Here is a 15790-nt window from a genome sequence, read left to right as displayed (position 1 = left end):
GACCCCATTTGCACTTCCCCCCCTCAGAAAACAGATATCATGGCTGGAAACACAGAGGTGAGTGACCCTGGCCCAAGAAGGCCCTGCCCCGTGTACAACCCCCCAGCCCCCTTCCTCCTCTCTTTGCTCTTCCAGATGCATCTCTGTGGAGGGCTTAGCAGGACTCGCAGAGAGCCTCGATGTTTGTTGCACAGGGCAATAGCTGCCAGCGAGCAATTGAAACCTTCTCTTGCAAATCACCTGCTGTCAGGCGAAATGTCACCGCAGAAGAAATACGGGGCTGGCCAGGCGCTTTCCGCTCCCCTGCGTGATGGCTCTACAGAGCCCAGGCTGTTCCACTTCACTGCCCAGACACCGGGGATCCAATCTCTCCTTACCGCCTCTTGCGTCTGTGAATATGTCTGAGCATTGTGGGCATCACAGATGCCCCCAAAGATGCCCGCTGAAGCACTTTACCAATAACACACACAACCTCATTATAGCAAACCCTCCATCAGACCAGGGGAAAAGGTCTCACAGTCACTCAGTATTTCCTCCCCTGGACCCTGCCACAGTCCGGGAAGGGGCAGTCTGCCAATACCCCTTTGTATCTTCCCTGTCTCCCGCACAGCCAAGAGCCCCATGGAGGTGCCATGCCTTAGAGTGGAAGGAAAGAGCTTGCAGGGGTGACTCAGGGGGTCCTTGGCTATTGGCCCTGTGCTCCTAAATCATGCCCTACACCAAACCGTACACACTTAGGCATAGCTGTGGTAGCAAAGTAAGTGCCTGCTACAAAGACTGAGCAGTGAAATTCGGTGCCAGCAGGCAAAGGTTTGGGCTAAGGGACTTGCCCAGCATCCCATGGGAATGCGGTGGCAGAGGCACATTCCCCCTCCAGTTCTCCAGGGCCACATGACCGCCCCCACCCCCACTATGTCTCCCTACCAAGCCCAGCCTCATTCACCACTAAACTTTCCAAGCCCTGCAATGAAGTGACACCACCATCTTCCAGGTGACAGTTTCCCTTGCTCCTCCACTGGAATTTGTCTCCAGAGCCCTTGTCATCTGGTGCCACGGAGGAGGTGGAGGCTCAGGGTCACACAAAAAAAAAATAGCTAACACCTTTCTCAGACACTGACAGAGTCAGGAGCCCTCAAAGGGGCTGAGACTGAAAGTCACGGGGGTTTATAGAACAGCTTCAGAAGCAGATGCACAAGAGGGGATTAGGTGCCTAACTCCCACTGGCATAATTGTGAAGAGGGCGAGAATTTGGCCCCTGGCCCATAAACACCATTTGAGTTGCTGTTTTCCTGGTGTCTCATCCCAGACTGACTGGAGATGCCCCTGTGAAATCAAACCCTGGATTTGCCATGCTGAGACTCTCCTGAACCTTTTGCATGTCAGGGGATGGGCAGGGAAGCAGGACATGGTGCCTAACAGATGGCCCAGAAAGACATCCATGCTGCAGATAACCCACCAGCTCAGCAACGCAGCACGGAAACTATGAGGGAAACCCCTAATATCTCCAGGGTTGGGTGAGGAGTTATTTTTGGAGACGCTGTGGTTAAAAACCCCAGGATGGGTTTTAACAGCCTGTGTTTAGCTGGAGCCGGGGTACACCAGACGGTGGATTAGGGCTGCCGGGCCTCGGGCAGTGAGGACAGGAGGCTACGTGTGCGTACGCACACACGTGTGTATGTACGTGTGTTGCCAGAGCCATGGGTTCATCCTAGAGGCTGCCGAAGGGTTTCACAGCTGCGTCTGGAGCCACGAGGGGACGGAGCCAGGGAAATTCACTTTGCGATTCCGCTCAGGCCGGCGGTTCCCGGCTCGCAGGCTGTGAATGCCGTGGTCCAACCAAAGAGCCCATTATGTCCCCGGCTTTTCTCAAGGCTGCTTGGCACAAAGCAGCTTCCCCTCCCCCCTGCCTGCTTCCAAAAGCTCTGTCTGAAAGGGTTTCCCAGGCACTTAACGCTGGCTTTGCCGGGCTGAGCCCCTCTGGGCCGCCTGGTGCTGCGAGGCCCTTGGCAGCGAGAGGAGAGAAAGAGGCTGCAATGGTCTGAGCTATCTGCAATGGTTCCTGCCCCTCCAGTCTCCCCAGGCAGCCTTGGGCATGTCACTTCACCTCCCTGCCTCTCCGGTGACTCCCAGATGCCTCCTGCCAGCCTGGCTCTTCCTCCACCCTCCTCCCTCATTCAGCTGAGGTTGGCAGGCAGGGTGTGGACCCAACGCGCTCGCTGGATCTTACTCTGAAGTTTTCCTCGATCCCAAAGCCCTTTGGGATTGTGATATCCTGAAGCTGGAAGCAGGCTCCAGGGTTGAAGCCTCAGCACGGATGCAGGATGTACGCGTTCCTAAGTCAGGCCAGCCAGGCATCCTTCCAGCCCAAATGTTCGTGGACGGAGCTGTCTTCCACAAACCTCTTCAGATTCATCCCTACATTGTCCTGAGTGTCCCCAAGTGAATCCCATGCTGCAGCCCATGGCAGCTCCCTACTGTTCCCTAAATGCCTGTGACGAATCACCCTGATCCCATGAGGGCTGTGAGCTGCCGATCCAAGCCATCTCCACCAAGATGGCTCTTTCCCAGACCTCGGGAGTTAGCAGCAGGCCTCCCCTGCCAGCTTTCCAGCCCCCTGTGGATGTTGCGGACGGCCAGGCAGCCTTTGTCGCTCTCTCTGGATCATTGCAATTCAAAATCACTTCTCTGGAGGGAATCAGAACAAAGCCTTCCAGCCCCAGCCCGCGGCTGGGACTCAGCACCCAGCTGGATGAGCGCAGCCGCTCGAGGCAGACTCCTCGGGAAGCCTGTGAAAGCAGACAGCTTTTGTTGCCCAACTCCTTTTTCTGTTCCCAAGGTGCCACGGTGGCTTGAGTGATGGCTCTCCAGACGGCAAGCGCCAGAGGAAGGAGAGAAGAAAAGGAGCCATAAAAAAACCCACCGTTTCCCAAAAGGGTGTTTTTTCACCTCCTAACTCCTACCTGGGCTATCCCCTCTCCGGGGCATTGAGGGCTCTTGTGCCTCCAGACCTGTCAGCAGCAACATGCACCATTAAAAATGCAGTGAATGATGCCTCTTGGCATGTCGCATCTCAAGATAATTCACATCACCTCATATCTGGAGCCCAGTGAGGACCTAGATGTTGTCTCAGCATTTCTAGCCCTTATTTTGTCACGGAAAATGTGGAAATGGATCCCCCTGGCTCCATCCTGAAAGCAAAGAATCCCAAATGCAGGGTCTTATTTTGGGGGTTCTTTAACCCTCCCATCACAGTGGGCAGCCAGGTGCTCTGCCCCTTGCGGTATCAGGGGCTGACAAAATGCAAAGACCCCGAAGACCCTATAAATCAGCACAGCTGGGAACTAGACCACCACCAATGCACCTTCCTGCAATGGGATGGATGTGGTAGAGGTAATGAAAAAAGCAACAGGAACAGGAAAGGAAAAGAGAGACAGAAAAAAAACTGGATAGGAGGGGTAGGAACAGAAACTGATACACAGTCAGATCGACAGATAGAGGGAGGAGCCATCTCAAATGGGTCACCAAAATTCAGCAGGGAGCAGGGGCCAGATGAGCATGCTGGATCTCCCAGCTTCAGCTCCAGGCCCGTCGCTCCCATCTTGGAGATGGAGGTGGGATAACATCAGCCTGTAGATTGAGCAGGGGCCTGTGCCCACCCAGGGAGCGATGCCCGAAGCCACAACCATGCTGGGCCCCAATGGCAATGCCCCGCTGGCAGGAAGCTGGGGTCATCCCAGCTCCCTCCAGTCTGCTTGGCAGAGAAGAACCTGCTCCAAGCCTCCTTCCAAGCCTCCCCGGCCACGTGAGGCTTTAGTCATCCGGGATCACAAGGTGCCCTGTCGGCCCCGCAGGAAACGAGGGGAAGGAGACAGAGCAGTGGCTTTCCAGAGCTGCTCAGCTGCAGAATGAGTCAGCAGCCGCGCATCCACGGGCCTGGCACCAGGCCAGCGGGCAACGGAAGCAAGGGAGAGAGAAGGAGCCTTTGATGAGCCTGCAGAGACCGGCAGGCACGTGCCTGTCAGTGCACACCTGCACACACACACATGCACTGGGCTCGGGCTCTGCCGGCACACCTGCTCCCCGCACACAGCTTCATACGTGTGTGCAACTCCCCCCACCCGCCTGCTTGGATGCCACGTGGCTGCACACACCTGCGGGCCCCTGCATGCATGGTCAGAAGTAAGGTCATGTGTGCACACATGCACCAATGTGTGCATACATGCGGGTCCAAAGCACATGCATGTGCGTTGGACATGCATGTCCCACTTACGTATACATGCATGTGCTTTGGGCACACATATGCAGGCACAGACTCCTCACATGCACATGCTAGAAGCTAGCTCCTGCAAGCATGTGCATGTCCAGGTCCCTCTACCTGCATAGAGCTGCGTCTGTGTACACTCCTATACCCACACACTTGTCCACCAGTGCATAGATGCATGTACACACATGCCACCCAAAATACTTGCATGTATCCACCCTGCCCCCCTCCCCCACAACACCCCTTTAGCATGTGCTGTCAATGGAAACCTCCCTCATCCCACATCTAATCCACATGGACCATCCAGTTGGGTCTGCTCTGAGCTTTATCCGAAGGCTTTTGACCTCTTCCAGGTCATTCAACAAAGCATGGCCAAAATCAACACCCTTCAGCTGGAAGGGACTGATTGCAAAGACAAGGCCTTTCCCAATGGGATATCAGGCCATTTTCCCACCTGCTTTACCCAGGAGATGATGGGAACATCCTAGATATAAGCACAGGAGTCCTATGCCAGCTGGGAAGCATGCACAATGCCAGCTGAGCAATGGGTGAATACCAGGTCCGTTTAAGGGAGGATTCCATTCCTGCAGCTCAGCCCCTGAGCATTAAGCAAAGCAGAGGGAATGGGGTGCAGGAGCACACAGCCCTATCTTTAAGGGGAAGGGAGCTGGAGGGGGACAGTGCCCAGGAGCTGCCTTGGCAATGAAAACAACTTGGCAGAGTGGAAAAGGGGAGGGGGGTGGGCTTTGCTGCGAATCAGAGCAACTTAGGGCTGGGGGAGTAGAAAGGGGCTCTCTGGGACAAGGTGACTGAAGGCGGCGTGGAGGGGACCTAAGTGGCAGCCCCAGCCTGCCCTGCTTCTTCCTCCCTCCCCAACAGAGCATAGATCTTCCATCCCTTGTAACTGCATTCATTAGCCAGCCCCTCTAGGTGGGATGAATCTGCTCTGGCTGGGGTCTGGGAGAGTGGGAAAGCAAGAATGCAGCTCCCAGGGCTGGTATTTCAGGCTGGAAGCTCAGAAGATGGGGAAGGGGGTGAATTGGATGAACCACCACAGGAGACAAGTTGGGGAAGGGATAAGATGCTGCATCTGCTCAGCACAGGGGGAGTTTGCATTCACATATTCACCTCAGGAGTCTGTGGGGGAAGGTAGTGCAACAGAGCTCAGGAGAGACCAGCCTGGGACGCACCGAGGCTGGTGCTAAGTGCTGTACGGGCAACCCAGCCAGACCCAGCCCCTGCTCCCAAAGGGGCCAGAGTGGAGGGGAGGGGAAACTGAGGCAGGAAGCTTGGAAGAGCCTGGCCCACATTCAACCAGCAGAGCTGGGCAGCGGAAGTGGAGGCTGGGTAGAGGACACCTGTTTCTGGAGGTGTGCAAGGCCCCACCTGCTCCCCTTGCCCCAGGTGTAACGTAGAGCAGCCTTGGTGCTGGCAAACTGGGCACAAGTACACCCCTGCTCCATGACGAGCCACTGCCACATAGCTCTGCTGTCCTGAGCACGGGGCTGGGTGCACAGGACACGTGGGGCGTGTTCTCATGGCGGCACACCTGCACACACCCCTGCCCTCGGTGTGCCAGGGATGGCAGGAGTCAGCAGCTCCAGGCATGGCCAGTACCCACCTGTAGAGGGGGGTGGGGGGGAAGGGAAGGAGCAGGGATGGGTTTGGAGGGGTGAGGGTCGCAGTCAAAAGCACCAGTGGGGGTGACACGCGTGCACACAGACATACCCCAACTGAATTAAAAGAGAAGCAAAAGGAGGAAGCTACTGGAGCCCCTGGGGTATTTAACCAGGTGGAAGATAATAACCCAGCTTGGAATCCAGCCAGGACAGAAGGACCCAGCCATAGAGATCCATTAATGAGATCTCTTGCAGTGTGCATGCAGACGCGCGCGCACGCACGCACACACACATGCACTCACGCACTGGCCCTCCAGCAGTCCTGCCCCTGCAGAGTGTATGGGGGACATGGCATCCTTCCAGCCCCATAGGCAAGGCCTGCCAGACAAGGGCTGCAGGTCCCAGCCCCAACACCCCTGAAGTGCCACAAGGCAGAAGGCTCCACCTCTGACTTGGCGGAGGGGAAAACTGAGGCACGCAGCAGGGGTGACTCACAGATAAGGAGCAGAGGCTGGGAGAGATCCCTGGCATCCAGCCTCCTTTCTAACCACTAGGCTATACTACCCTCCTACAGCTGCACATAAAAGACAGCCTCAACTAGACAACCTGCTCTAACCACTAGGAAACACCCCCTAGGAATGGAGCCCAGGCATCCTGATCCGATCTAACCGTGTTCCCCAGCAATGAACCCAGGAGTCCCAAGGTCTGGGCAGCAATACCTCCTAGTCACCACAAATCCAGGCAGCGTGCTGGAGAAGCAGGGACCAGACCTCAGAACAGGACTGGGCAGGCTGGCAAAGACCCCAGGGGTCTCACACCCCCCGTTCCTCCCTGCGAGGCCCCTAGGGTTGTCTGCTAAGCACCAGAGCCTGATCCTGCCTTGCAGCCAGGAGCCCTTGCCCCCCAGGAGACAGAGGTTCTCAGCTTGGGGGCTGGCAGCCATAAACTTGGGAAGGGAGCACGGGGGGGATTTCTTTCTACCATGCTGTCTGGGATGAAAGGGGATGAGCAATACCGGAGGAGGGATGGGTTGCACCAAAGCAGGGAGAGAAAATGCATCCCCCAAGGCAGGCATTAGGCTTCATACATGACCAGGAGCAGCCCAGAGGCCATGAGGATGGGCACAGGGAGAACAGAACGGGACCTGAGCCCCAAAGGCCAGCACCACCGGGCAGCGAGGGAAGGTTTGATCCAAACCCAGCAGCTCATATGTCCCTCAACCATGTTCTTCGCCTGCACATAGGAGCTCTCAGGCCATGTGACCTACCAGATCACTGCCACTTCCCCCTGCCAGTGCCTCAGTTTCCCCTCCTTCCTATTGACACGGACTGCAAGCTCCACAGGCCTGATCTTGGCATGCCAGACCTGGGGCTCTGAACCTGGCTGGGATGGCTCTATGTTGGCTGCATTAGCAGAAAGCCACTGGCTACAGCTGGTCGGAGATAGGAGTCCCTGGAGCGCCGCCCTCAATTCGTTAAATATGCAAAATAAATGCCTCATTAAGGAACTTTGTGCTCTCCTGCAGCTCCGAGGCAGCCTGACAGGGCAGGGCCCAGTTCAGACATGCTCTCATCCATTCCAGCAGGATGACAGTTCTGCCTGCAGAGGCCACAGGGGCAACACTGTCCTGGGGTCAGTGGGGTGTGGGATGGCAACTGGGGGTCTTTGCTGGGGATGATGACAAAGCCCTGGGAAATCCCAAGCCAGATGCAGTCACCCTTCTGCTCCAATGGAAGATAGACAGTGCTTTGCAAACCTGTGACTTGGAGTGAGCCCTTGATGTATGGAGTTCCTAAGACACAAAAGGCAGCAGGGTTGATCCTCAGGCTGGGAGGGATCTTTGCAATTGCCCCCTCTGACCCTCCCATGTCACCCAGGCCTGAGAACCAGGTGCAGTGAAGATTGCATGGAGCCCAGCAGCGAAGGGCTGAGCCGGCCAGGCCTGGATTGTTCCCCGCAGTGCATCAGGACATGCAATCACCTTTCACAAATGGGGGTCTAGCTGCACCCCATCCCTCCTCAGGGAGCACTATCCCTTGTCACACAGCACAGAGGACATGAAACCAGATCCACACCCCTGCCCCATCAGATGCAACAAGTCCAGAGCTCAGCCAGGACCTGAACCCAAGTCCTCCAATTCCCAACCCAGTACCCCTGTCCTCCCTGCACAAAAGCAGCCATCGCCCCTAGTATTCAGTGCTCCTCTATGTCCTGGGGAGCTGAGCAGGAAGACCTCTGGATGAAGAAGCCAAGAAGATTGGATCCAGCATGCCCAGAGCAGCAGCAGGCTGCTAGATCCAGCTCCCAGTGCTGCTAGGATCCATCTCCCAGTGCCGCTCCCAGCCTGCCCCTGCTCGGAGAGGCACACACAACAAGCATCCTCCCCAGCCCTGCTCAGCCAGAACTGCTGCCCGGTGCGCAATTCTCCCACACGCACAACTTTAACCATGTTTCCCTCATTGCTAGAGCTGCAGATTTGAAGTGGATGTAGGGGGAAGGTTGGATTTGTAGCACAAAGCTTATCTATTAAAAATAAGAATAATAAAACTTGCACACACTGAAAAAATCATCTGATGCAGAGAGAGAGAGAAAAAAACCCTTAAATCCCCAAGCCAAGGACAAACCTCTCCAGCAAGCGACCCAACCAAAGTGACAAGCCCAGAGCTGAATATTGCAGGTCAAATATCTCCTCTGTGGTGTATCAGGTTCATCTCACTCACATGCACACAAAAGATAAATCTACCATCCAGACCCTTTCAGACTCCCTGCTGCATCTCTTCGCTTACCTTCTGGCATTCAAGATCAAGAGCAAGGGAGGTCAAACAAGAAATCTCTTTGTACTTAAAAAAAAAAGAGCCCCCCAGAGCCAGCCGCACAGACCCTGGCTAGCACCCACTCCCATCAGTAGCCCCCGTGAGTCTTACTGGAGTGAGTGCTGGTCCTCAAGGGCTGGATAGGACCTGCCACTGAGCTCACAAGCAACCAGGAGACATCACCCATCCCAACCTGGCTCTAAAGTGTCACTGGTTTCCAAAGTCTCCCTTAGATGGAGAAAAAAAAATAGCTCAAAGTCATTCACCAACCTCTTCAGGATGCTGGGAGGAGACTTGCAGAGCAGTGGAGGACCAGGCGTGTGTGTGCTGAGCTGAGAAAGGCAGAGAGAGAAAGAACTTTTCCTCTGGAGCTGAGCTGGTGCTTGCAGGGGGGGCAATGCAGAGATGAACTGCAGTTATTTCAGAAGGGAGCACAGATAAAATATACAGTCAGGAGCTGCCAGGCAGGACAGAGCTACTGGATGCACACACACATATCCTCCCCCGCTCCAGCCTTTTATATTTTCCCTCCCACTCCCCCCACCCTTTTGCAAAAAATCTATAGTGCCAAGGAAATGCACTGTATTTCTAATTCAATGCTGCGCTGGCTGCGTTCCCTCCTCCCTCCCTGCCACTGGCAGAACCATCCCGAGAAGAGATGCAGGAGGAGAAAACCAAAGCAGGGCAGATTTTCAATCCAATGCAGCAAAACTTGCTGATGCCTCCGAGTTGCAAATCCAAAGTGCGGTGCCCTGGCTTGGGAGAAATGTGGCTTTTCTGAGGTCCTGGCCACTCTCTTGCACAGTTTCAGATGCACACACACACCCACCCAGGTACCTGCCCTAGCTCTGGATGCAGAAGTGAATCAATACCAGTCACGGATCAATATAGAGCACAAGTGATTCCCCCCTGTCCCCCCCCCGGTCTTTTTTCAGGGTGGCCAGTTGGCCCCTGGATTGAGTTATATGCAGCACTTGGCAGCCTTGAAGGAATGGTGGGGGGGGGGCTGTTGGCAGGAGGCTGGGGGTAGCCAGGGTGGCTTTGTCATGCAAATCCCCCCCAGCTCTTTGTGTGCATGGGGGGCCGGGGTGGGCATGGATCAATGGCTCTGCAGCCCTTTACGACAGAGTTAAAAAATAAAGCAATGCTGGAAGGCGGGGGAAATATCCCTGATTTTATTCCAGAATCTGCAACTTTGGAGCTTTATTTCCTGCTTATTAAAACCACGAGGTGTGACTTGAATGTGATAGCAGGCAGCATCCAGTCCAGATCACCTTTAGTACTGGCAGGTGCCTTCCCCTCTCCCCTCAACTCATGGAAGTCCTTTTTTCCACCCCCATCCTGCTTGGAACCCTTCCAGCCTCAGTGTACACAGCTGAGAAATGGGGCTGGGGAAAGCCCATGACAATGATGGTGATGGCTTCATAAAGGCACAGGGGTTTGTTAGGGCTGTTTTTAGCTACATTGGGGTCCATTGTCAGCAGGCTGATGGGACCTTATTTGGCAACCAGTGGAGGGGGGCAGAAAAACAGAAATCAAGAGTTGGTCCCCTGCAATAGACACTTTCTCCAGAGTTCATTGGCTCCCAGCATCCTCAGCTCAGTGCTCCGGGGGCAAGAGCCAGCTTTTGGGCTTGCTGCGCCAAACTCTTTCAAGGCTCAGATCCTCCCTGCGCTACTTGGACATTAAAACACAAGAGGGGAGTTTTGCTTTTGCTGCTCTTAGCCCAAGCCTCTCCTGCCCACAATGTTCTGCTGCACGCCAACTGGCTGCAGCCTTCCACCCCAGAGCTGGCTGCATTTCAGCCGTGGTAAAGCCCAATCCTATGATGGAAAAGGCCAAGGCATCTCCTGCTATAATGAGCATAGCACTGAGAAGGCCCACAATGTCCATGTGCCAGGGGCTTTAGAGACACCCAGCAGCAAACCCTGCTCCCATAGGGCTTATAACCAGAAGAGAAAAAGAAAGGACTTGCCCAAAACTAATACAAGAGCTAGGAATTTGTGCGCTAACCCCTGCACCCCACTGCAGTGCTGTCCAGCAGCTCTCAGGCCCTACTCCACCTGCACTGTAGAGCCATGGGAGTGACCCCCCTTCTCCAAGCAAGGGGTCTCAAATGCCTGTTCAAAGTCATTATGTTCCACCCCAGAGGTGGTTGCACAGTGCCACCCTGCAGCTTCCTGTTAAAGCCACAGGGCTGTAGGAAGGAGGGTTTCTTCTCTTCCCAATTTGATGCCCTGTCTACAGCCTGCCAGGCATTTTGCAGGACAACACCTGCCTGCAAAAGCTTGCAGGATGCCCCACTATACAGGAGAGAGCACTGCTAGCAGCAGCCTCTTTCACTTTGGCAGAGGCTCCCGAGATGCAAAACCCAGGGGTTTTAAAAAGGTCCGGAAACAGAGCAGGATGAAGACACAGGAGAACTGCTTACAGTCAAAAAAATGCCCATTTGGCAAAACCTGAATGTTTCCTAGGAGCACGCGATTTTTGTGGAAGAGGCCCCATTTTGAAGCAATGAGATCACGGTGGCTCTCAGACTGCAATCCGTTGCCTTTTATTTGTTCTCTGGAAATACTGGGTGGCAAAGGTTAGATAGTTCAGGGCAATTTCCCTCTGTGGAAGTGTCCAAGATTGGACTTTTTGGCCCCCAAAGCCCCACTTTCCAGTGCTCTGTTGGATATTCCAGTCTTCAATGAGGGTAGTGCTGAGAAGACCCACCCAGGCCCAAGACCCCCCCCCCCCCATGTGCTGGGGGCTTGATCCTCCACTAAGAGAAGCCAGGGCGTAAGATGCAGGGATTCAACCAGCATCCTGGCAGCCAGACCCCATGATACCAGCCATCCTGACCCCTGCCAGCAAGTGCTCAGCTCAGGCTCTGAAAAGGGGGGTGGGGAGGGGGGTGGGCGGGGGTTATATCCATCATGACCCATGCATCATAGCAACCATGCACTTTCTGCTAGGCCAAGCCGGGAAGATGTGCTGCTCTTTGCCAATGGGAAGCTACCAGCTCCTTTCCTTCAGAGCAAGCCACCTCCTTCTGCTCCTCAGACAGCCCCCCCAAATGCGCATTCAGGGTTCAGGGGTACCAGGTGCAAGATCCCAGCTGATCCAGGCCACTTTTAGCCTTGTCTAATTCTGCTACTGCTCAGCCTCGAGGTAGTAGTGACTCAATTTTTTCCTACAGCTGCTGAAATAGATAGGTGTCTAGTCAAGCCTGGAGGACTTCCCAGGCTAGCAGCAAAGCCTCCACTGGCAGCTTTTCCCAGCCCAGACCTAACGGACTTAGAAAGGTTTTTCTTCCCCTAGAACCGAAGCACTGGGCTGTGTGGTTATCAAGCAGCTGCAGCATCCAGGACTTCAAGGGTTTCCACAGCATCAAGTACTCCAAAGGGACAGATGCACAGAGTCATTTCAGCCAGCACCAAGATGCAGCTACTTCTGTGGAGGAACACTGCAGCCTTTAACAGCCCAAAGCAACACTGATGAGAGGTGGCCCTCCTGACTCCGAAATGCAGCCAGCTCTGGGGTGTAGCAGCTGCCCTACAGGAGATGAGCATATCCAGTTGATATCGCTGGCAGGGGAATCAGCCAAAGGATCCTTCTACCCTGCTCCAAACAGCCATGCAACTAGGCAGTGGCTTGGGGCTGCACTGGCTGCCAGGCCAGAAGGAAATATCTCCTTTCCCTGAAGATTTTGCCCCACAAGTCACAATGGCCCATTCATTCCTCCCTGATCCTCTGCCACTGCCTGAATCAGCAACAACCTGGAGGTCTCTCCTCCCAGCCTCAACTGGCTCATGAGATCACATCCTGAGCTGGTACATTTGTGGCCGACGGCTCGCAAGCTGCGTGCTCAGCAAGGGATGCTACACCCTAATTAGAAACAAATGTTCCCTGCTTGGCCAGTACATCATTCCAGGACTCCATGATTTTGGCTTCTTGGCCTCTGCAAAGGCAATGGAAAGGGGTAACACCTCTCCCCTCTGCACCCTGCCCCATCCAGGGCTCTCCCAGCCAGCAGTTCTGTACCTGTATTGATCCCACCCCTGGGGCAGGGGGTATTTGCATATTTTGCTTCCATCCATAGGGACCAGCTTCAGTTAGAGCAGCCTGGAGGTTGCTCTCACTGTCACTAGAGGCAGGCCAGGAGCCTACACAGCACCTAGGACACTGCAGGAATTAAAAAGAAAAAAAGTGGGCTTCTTAAAAGAAGCCAGGATGTCAGGAACAGAATCTAGGACACAGGCCCAGCTACTCCAGACCTCTGAAACAAGGAGATGCACTCTGTCCAGTTCTGGTTAGGTCTGTTAACTGACTAATGTGGCTAAGAACAAGGTACAGCACCATCAATGCTGCTTCTGGGCAAGAGCTAGAGGTGGGATAGCCAGGTTCACATTGCATCTGGGGTCATGCTGTGCCCACTATGCAGCCTGGTGCCATCCTGGCAGGTTGATGGATTGATTTCAGGCTCACCACTCTGTGCGCCAGAAGGGAGAAACTGAGGCACAAGCCCTATGGCTCAGCTCTCCTGCCTTCCTGTGCCCTTTCTTGTCCTGGAACCAAAACTGCAAGGCCCCTGCCCTGCTGTAAGCCATGGCCACCCCTATTCACTGCCACACACTCAGAGCTCAGCACCTACACCAGGACTAGCTGCAGGCAACCCAGCCCAGACCCAGTGCCAAGGAACCAGCACAGTTGCCTTGGTCCCCGTAGTGCCCTCGACAGGTCTTGCACAGCTATGGATGTCACCAAAGCTGAAGTCTGCATCCTTCTGGCAAGGGAGATGCCGACCAGACTCCCTTCCCCATGCACCAGTGCAAAGCACCAGCAAGAAAGACTAAAGAGCAGCTTACACCCACCAGCGAGCAAGAAACAAGCAGCCAAGATGACCCTGGAGGTACGTGCACGCCAAACCCTGACAATGCCAGCACGGTGCCCTCAAGCAGTTCTCAGCTGCCCAACTCCAAGCTGGCTGGGACCCAAGCAACCACCTTCTGCCTGTTAGGAGACCCCCGTGCCCCTGGCTGGCAGGACGGCTGCTCTCCTGATGCCCCCTGCCAGCTCCTTCACTGGTTTTGCTAAAAATCTCATCCAGCTCCTGGTAGTAACAGGCACCTGTCTGTCTTGTGAGACTATAGCTTCGTATTGAGCCTTGCTGAACTTCATCCTTGCTTGAAATCACTGAAGCTGGAGTGACCCCTCCAGGGCACAAACAGCCTGGGCAGTGTGCATGGAGACACGGAGCTGCCCACTGTCACTGCCCCTCTTAGCCTTGCTGGTTTAATCCAGAGGAAAAAGGCAGGAGCCAGCTTGGCTGCAGGAGGTGCCTGAGCAAAGGAGATCATCCACTTGTCCATCTCTCAGGACTCTGCTGCCAGCCTCAGAACCGGCATGGGTGTCCTCGAGCCGTTTGGTTGTGCTCCTATGGGAACCATGTAAAAACATGTCCTGTAATTATGCAGATAGGACTATTAAGATATCAGCTCCTAGATGAGTTTATCCAGCACATTTCTGTTTTAAGCTGGTTTAATTCCCTTCGGCTCAAAAACAAAAAAGGGCCTGCTTTCTGCTGGGACAGTCTTTTAATGTGGGATCCTCCATTTCAAGTGCTTATGGAGGACCTCCCATAACCCTAGGGAGATGCCATTTATCTGTGGGGCAAGCTCGGTGTAGAGGGCTGTGCGCTGCCAGGTCCTGACTCAAACGCTACCTCTCATGAATGCGGGTGTCAGGGACAATCGCTCATCCCCATTTAAAGGGGTTAAGAGTTATGTCTGCCCAGAGGCCAAGACAGCTGCTGTGTCCGAGACCTGCCATCTAGACCCCTCTGGCTTAGGGCATATCTCCCCGCTCTATGCCACCCTCCACCGTCTCCATTTCAAATAGCTGCCCTTCATCTCCCAGGCTCCCCACTGTAGGGATGGGAGATGGTGGGTCCCCTGGGCACCGCAGATAATGCCAAGGTCTGGGGCTGGCTACAGCACAGTACAAGGCCCCTGCTGAGTGGTTTGCACAGAGAGGGGATTTTTTTTTTTTTTTTGGCAGTCTTGGAAAAAATACAGCCCAGCTGAGCTGTAATCAATAGATCAGCATCCAGAGCAAGGCAGGCCAGCCTGAGCACTGCATGCGATACCTGGCCCTGGCAGGGAGGAGGTGGCTGGACTCAGGGTTACTTTCTTTGCTGAATGCTTCGTAGGGCAAATAGGACCGGCCCCTCTCACCAGCACTGGTCTGGATGGTGCCCTACTCAGACACAGCAGACCAGGCCCTCCCTCTGCTAGCAGAGCTGCCAGCCTGCCACCATTGAGGTCAGTCAAGCAGCCACAGACAGCCCCAGGCCAGGATCAACCCATTCATTTGCATCATATTAGCACAGCAAGGGACTCAGGGCTCCATCCTGCTGGGACCGGCACATAGATGAGTGGGAGAAACAAAGGTTGGGGGAGGGGGGGGGGGAATTGTCCTCCCTGCTCTGGAGCAAGATGGGACCCCAGGCACCAGTTCAGCTCTGCCCTGGGTGTCCTGAGGCAAGTCATTTCACCCACCCAACAGCACAGGCAGCAGAGACTCACCTGAAGCCATGATCTAGCAGCAGGCTGCCTCTAGCTTCATACTGCAGTCAGGAACTCTGGGTAAGGGGCAAGAGCACTGAACGAGGTCTGGGAAGGAAGCAGGGCACTACCCACAGCTCTGGCCTGCAGAGCCACCTTGAGCCAGTTCCGTGCCTCAGTTTCCCCATCTGTAAAACAGTTTAGGCCAGGTGGAAGGAGCGGGGCGGTGTCATTGCACCCTCCCAACCCACCTCCACCCCAATCCAGGCTTAGTTTACAGAGTCCTCATCCAAAGCATGGTCCTGTCACAGCCCTTCAAGCCCCAGGTCATCTCTTCCAGCTCATGTAGCATCAGCAGGGTCCTCAGCCTTGCAGAGAAACCTCCACCTTGGCAGACTGCAGCTACTCCTTGGCCTGCTTTTATCCCCAGCCCAAATGGGGCAGGCACCCTGATTGGGTGGGCTGGTTAACTGTTTCCTTGCCAACGCCATCATGGAGAGGATGCTCCAGGATTTTCAGTTTAGATGCAGACCAGTGTTCGGACAG

General features: G+C 54.9%; 1 protein-coding gene and 1 long non-coding RNA gene across 5 annotated transcripts in view; one reads left to right on the top strand and one right to left on the bottom strand.

Moving 5' to 3' along the window:
- The window catches only part of BCAN (brevican), a 56288-nt gene extending 47080 nt beyond the window's left edge, over positions 1-9208 (bottom strand). For 3 of the 4 annotated variants that reach the window (XM_019520400.1, XM_019520637.1, XM_019520555.1), the window contains exon 1: positions 8805-8932. In XM_019520400.1, coding sequence (XP_019375945.1) covers positions 8805-8880 — 76 coding nt within the window. In that variant the 5' untranslated portion in view covers positions 8881-8932. Of the gene's footprint in view, positions 1-8804; positions 8933-8963 lie in introns of those variants that run through there. The other variant, XM_019520479.1, reaches the window with a different exon arrangement.
- Positions 9209-9246: 38 nt separating this feature from the next.
- The window catches only part of LOC109295034, a 13970-nt gene continuing 7426 nt past the window's right edge, over positions 9247-15790 (top strand). Inside the window, exons 1-2 of the long non-coding RNA XR_002096674.1 lie at positions 9247-9257; positions 14621-14627. This is a non-coding gene — a long non-coding RNA (uncharacterized LOC109295034). The remainder of the gene's footprint in view (positions 9258-14620; positions 14628-15790) is intronic.

This window comes from Gavialis gangeticus, unplaced genomic scaffold (assembly GCF_001723915.1).
Source record: "Gavialis gangeticus isolate Ggan-Ray unplaced genomic scaffold, GavGan_comp1, whole genome shotgun sequence".
NCBI classification, from domain to species: Eukaryota; Metazoa; Chordata; order Crocodylia; family Gavialidae; genus Gavialis; species Gavialis gangeticus.
Note: the sequence above shows the minus strand (reverse complement) of the source record. Positions and strands in the feature narration are given on the sequence as shown.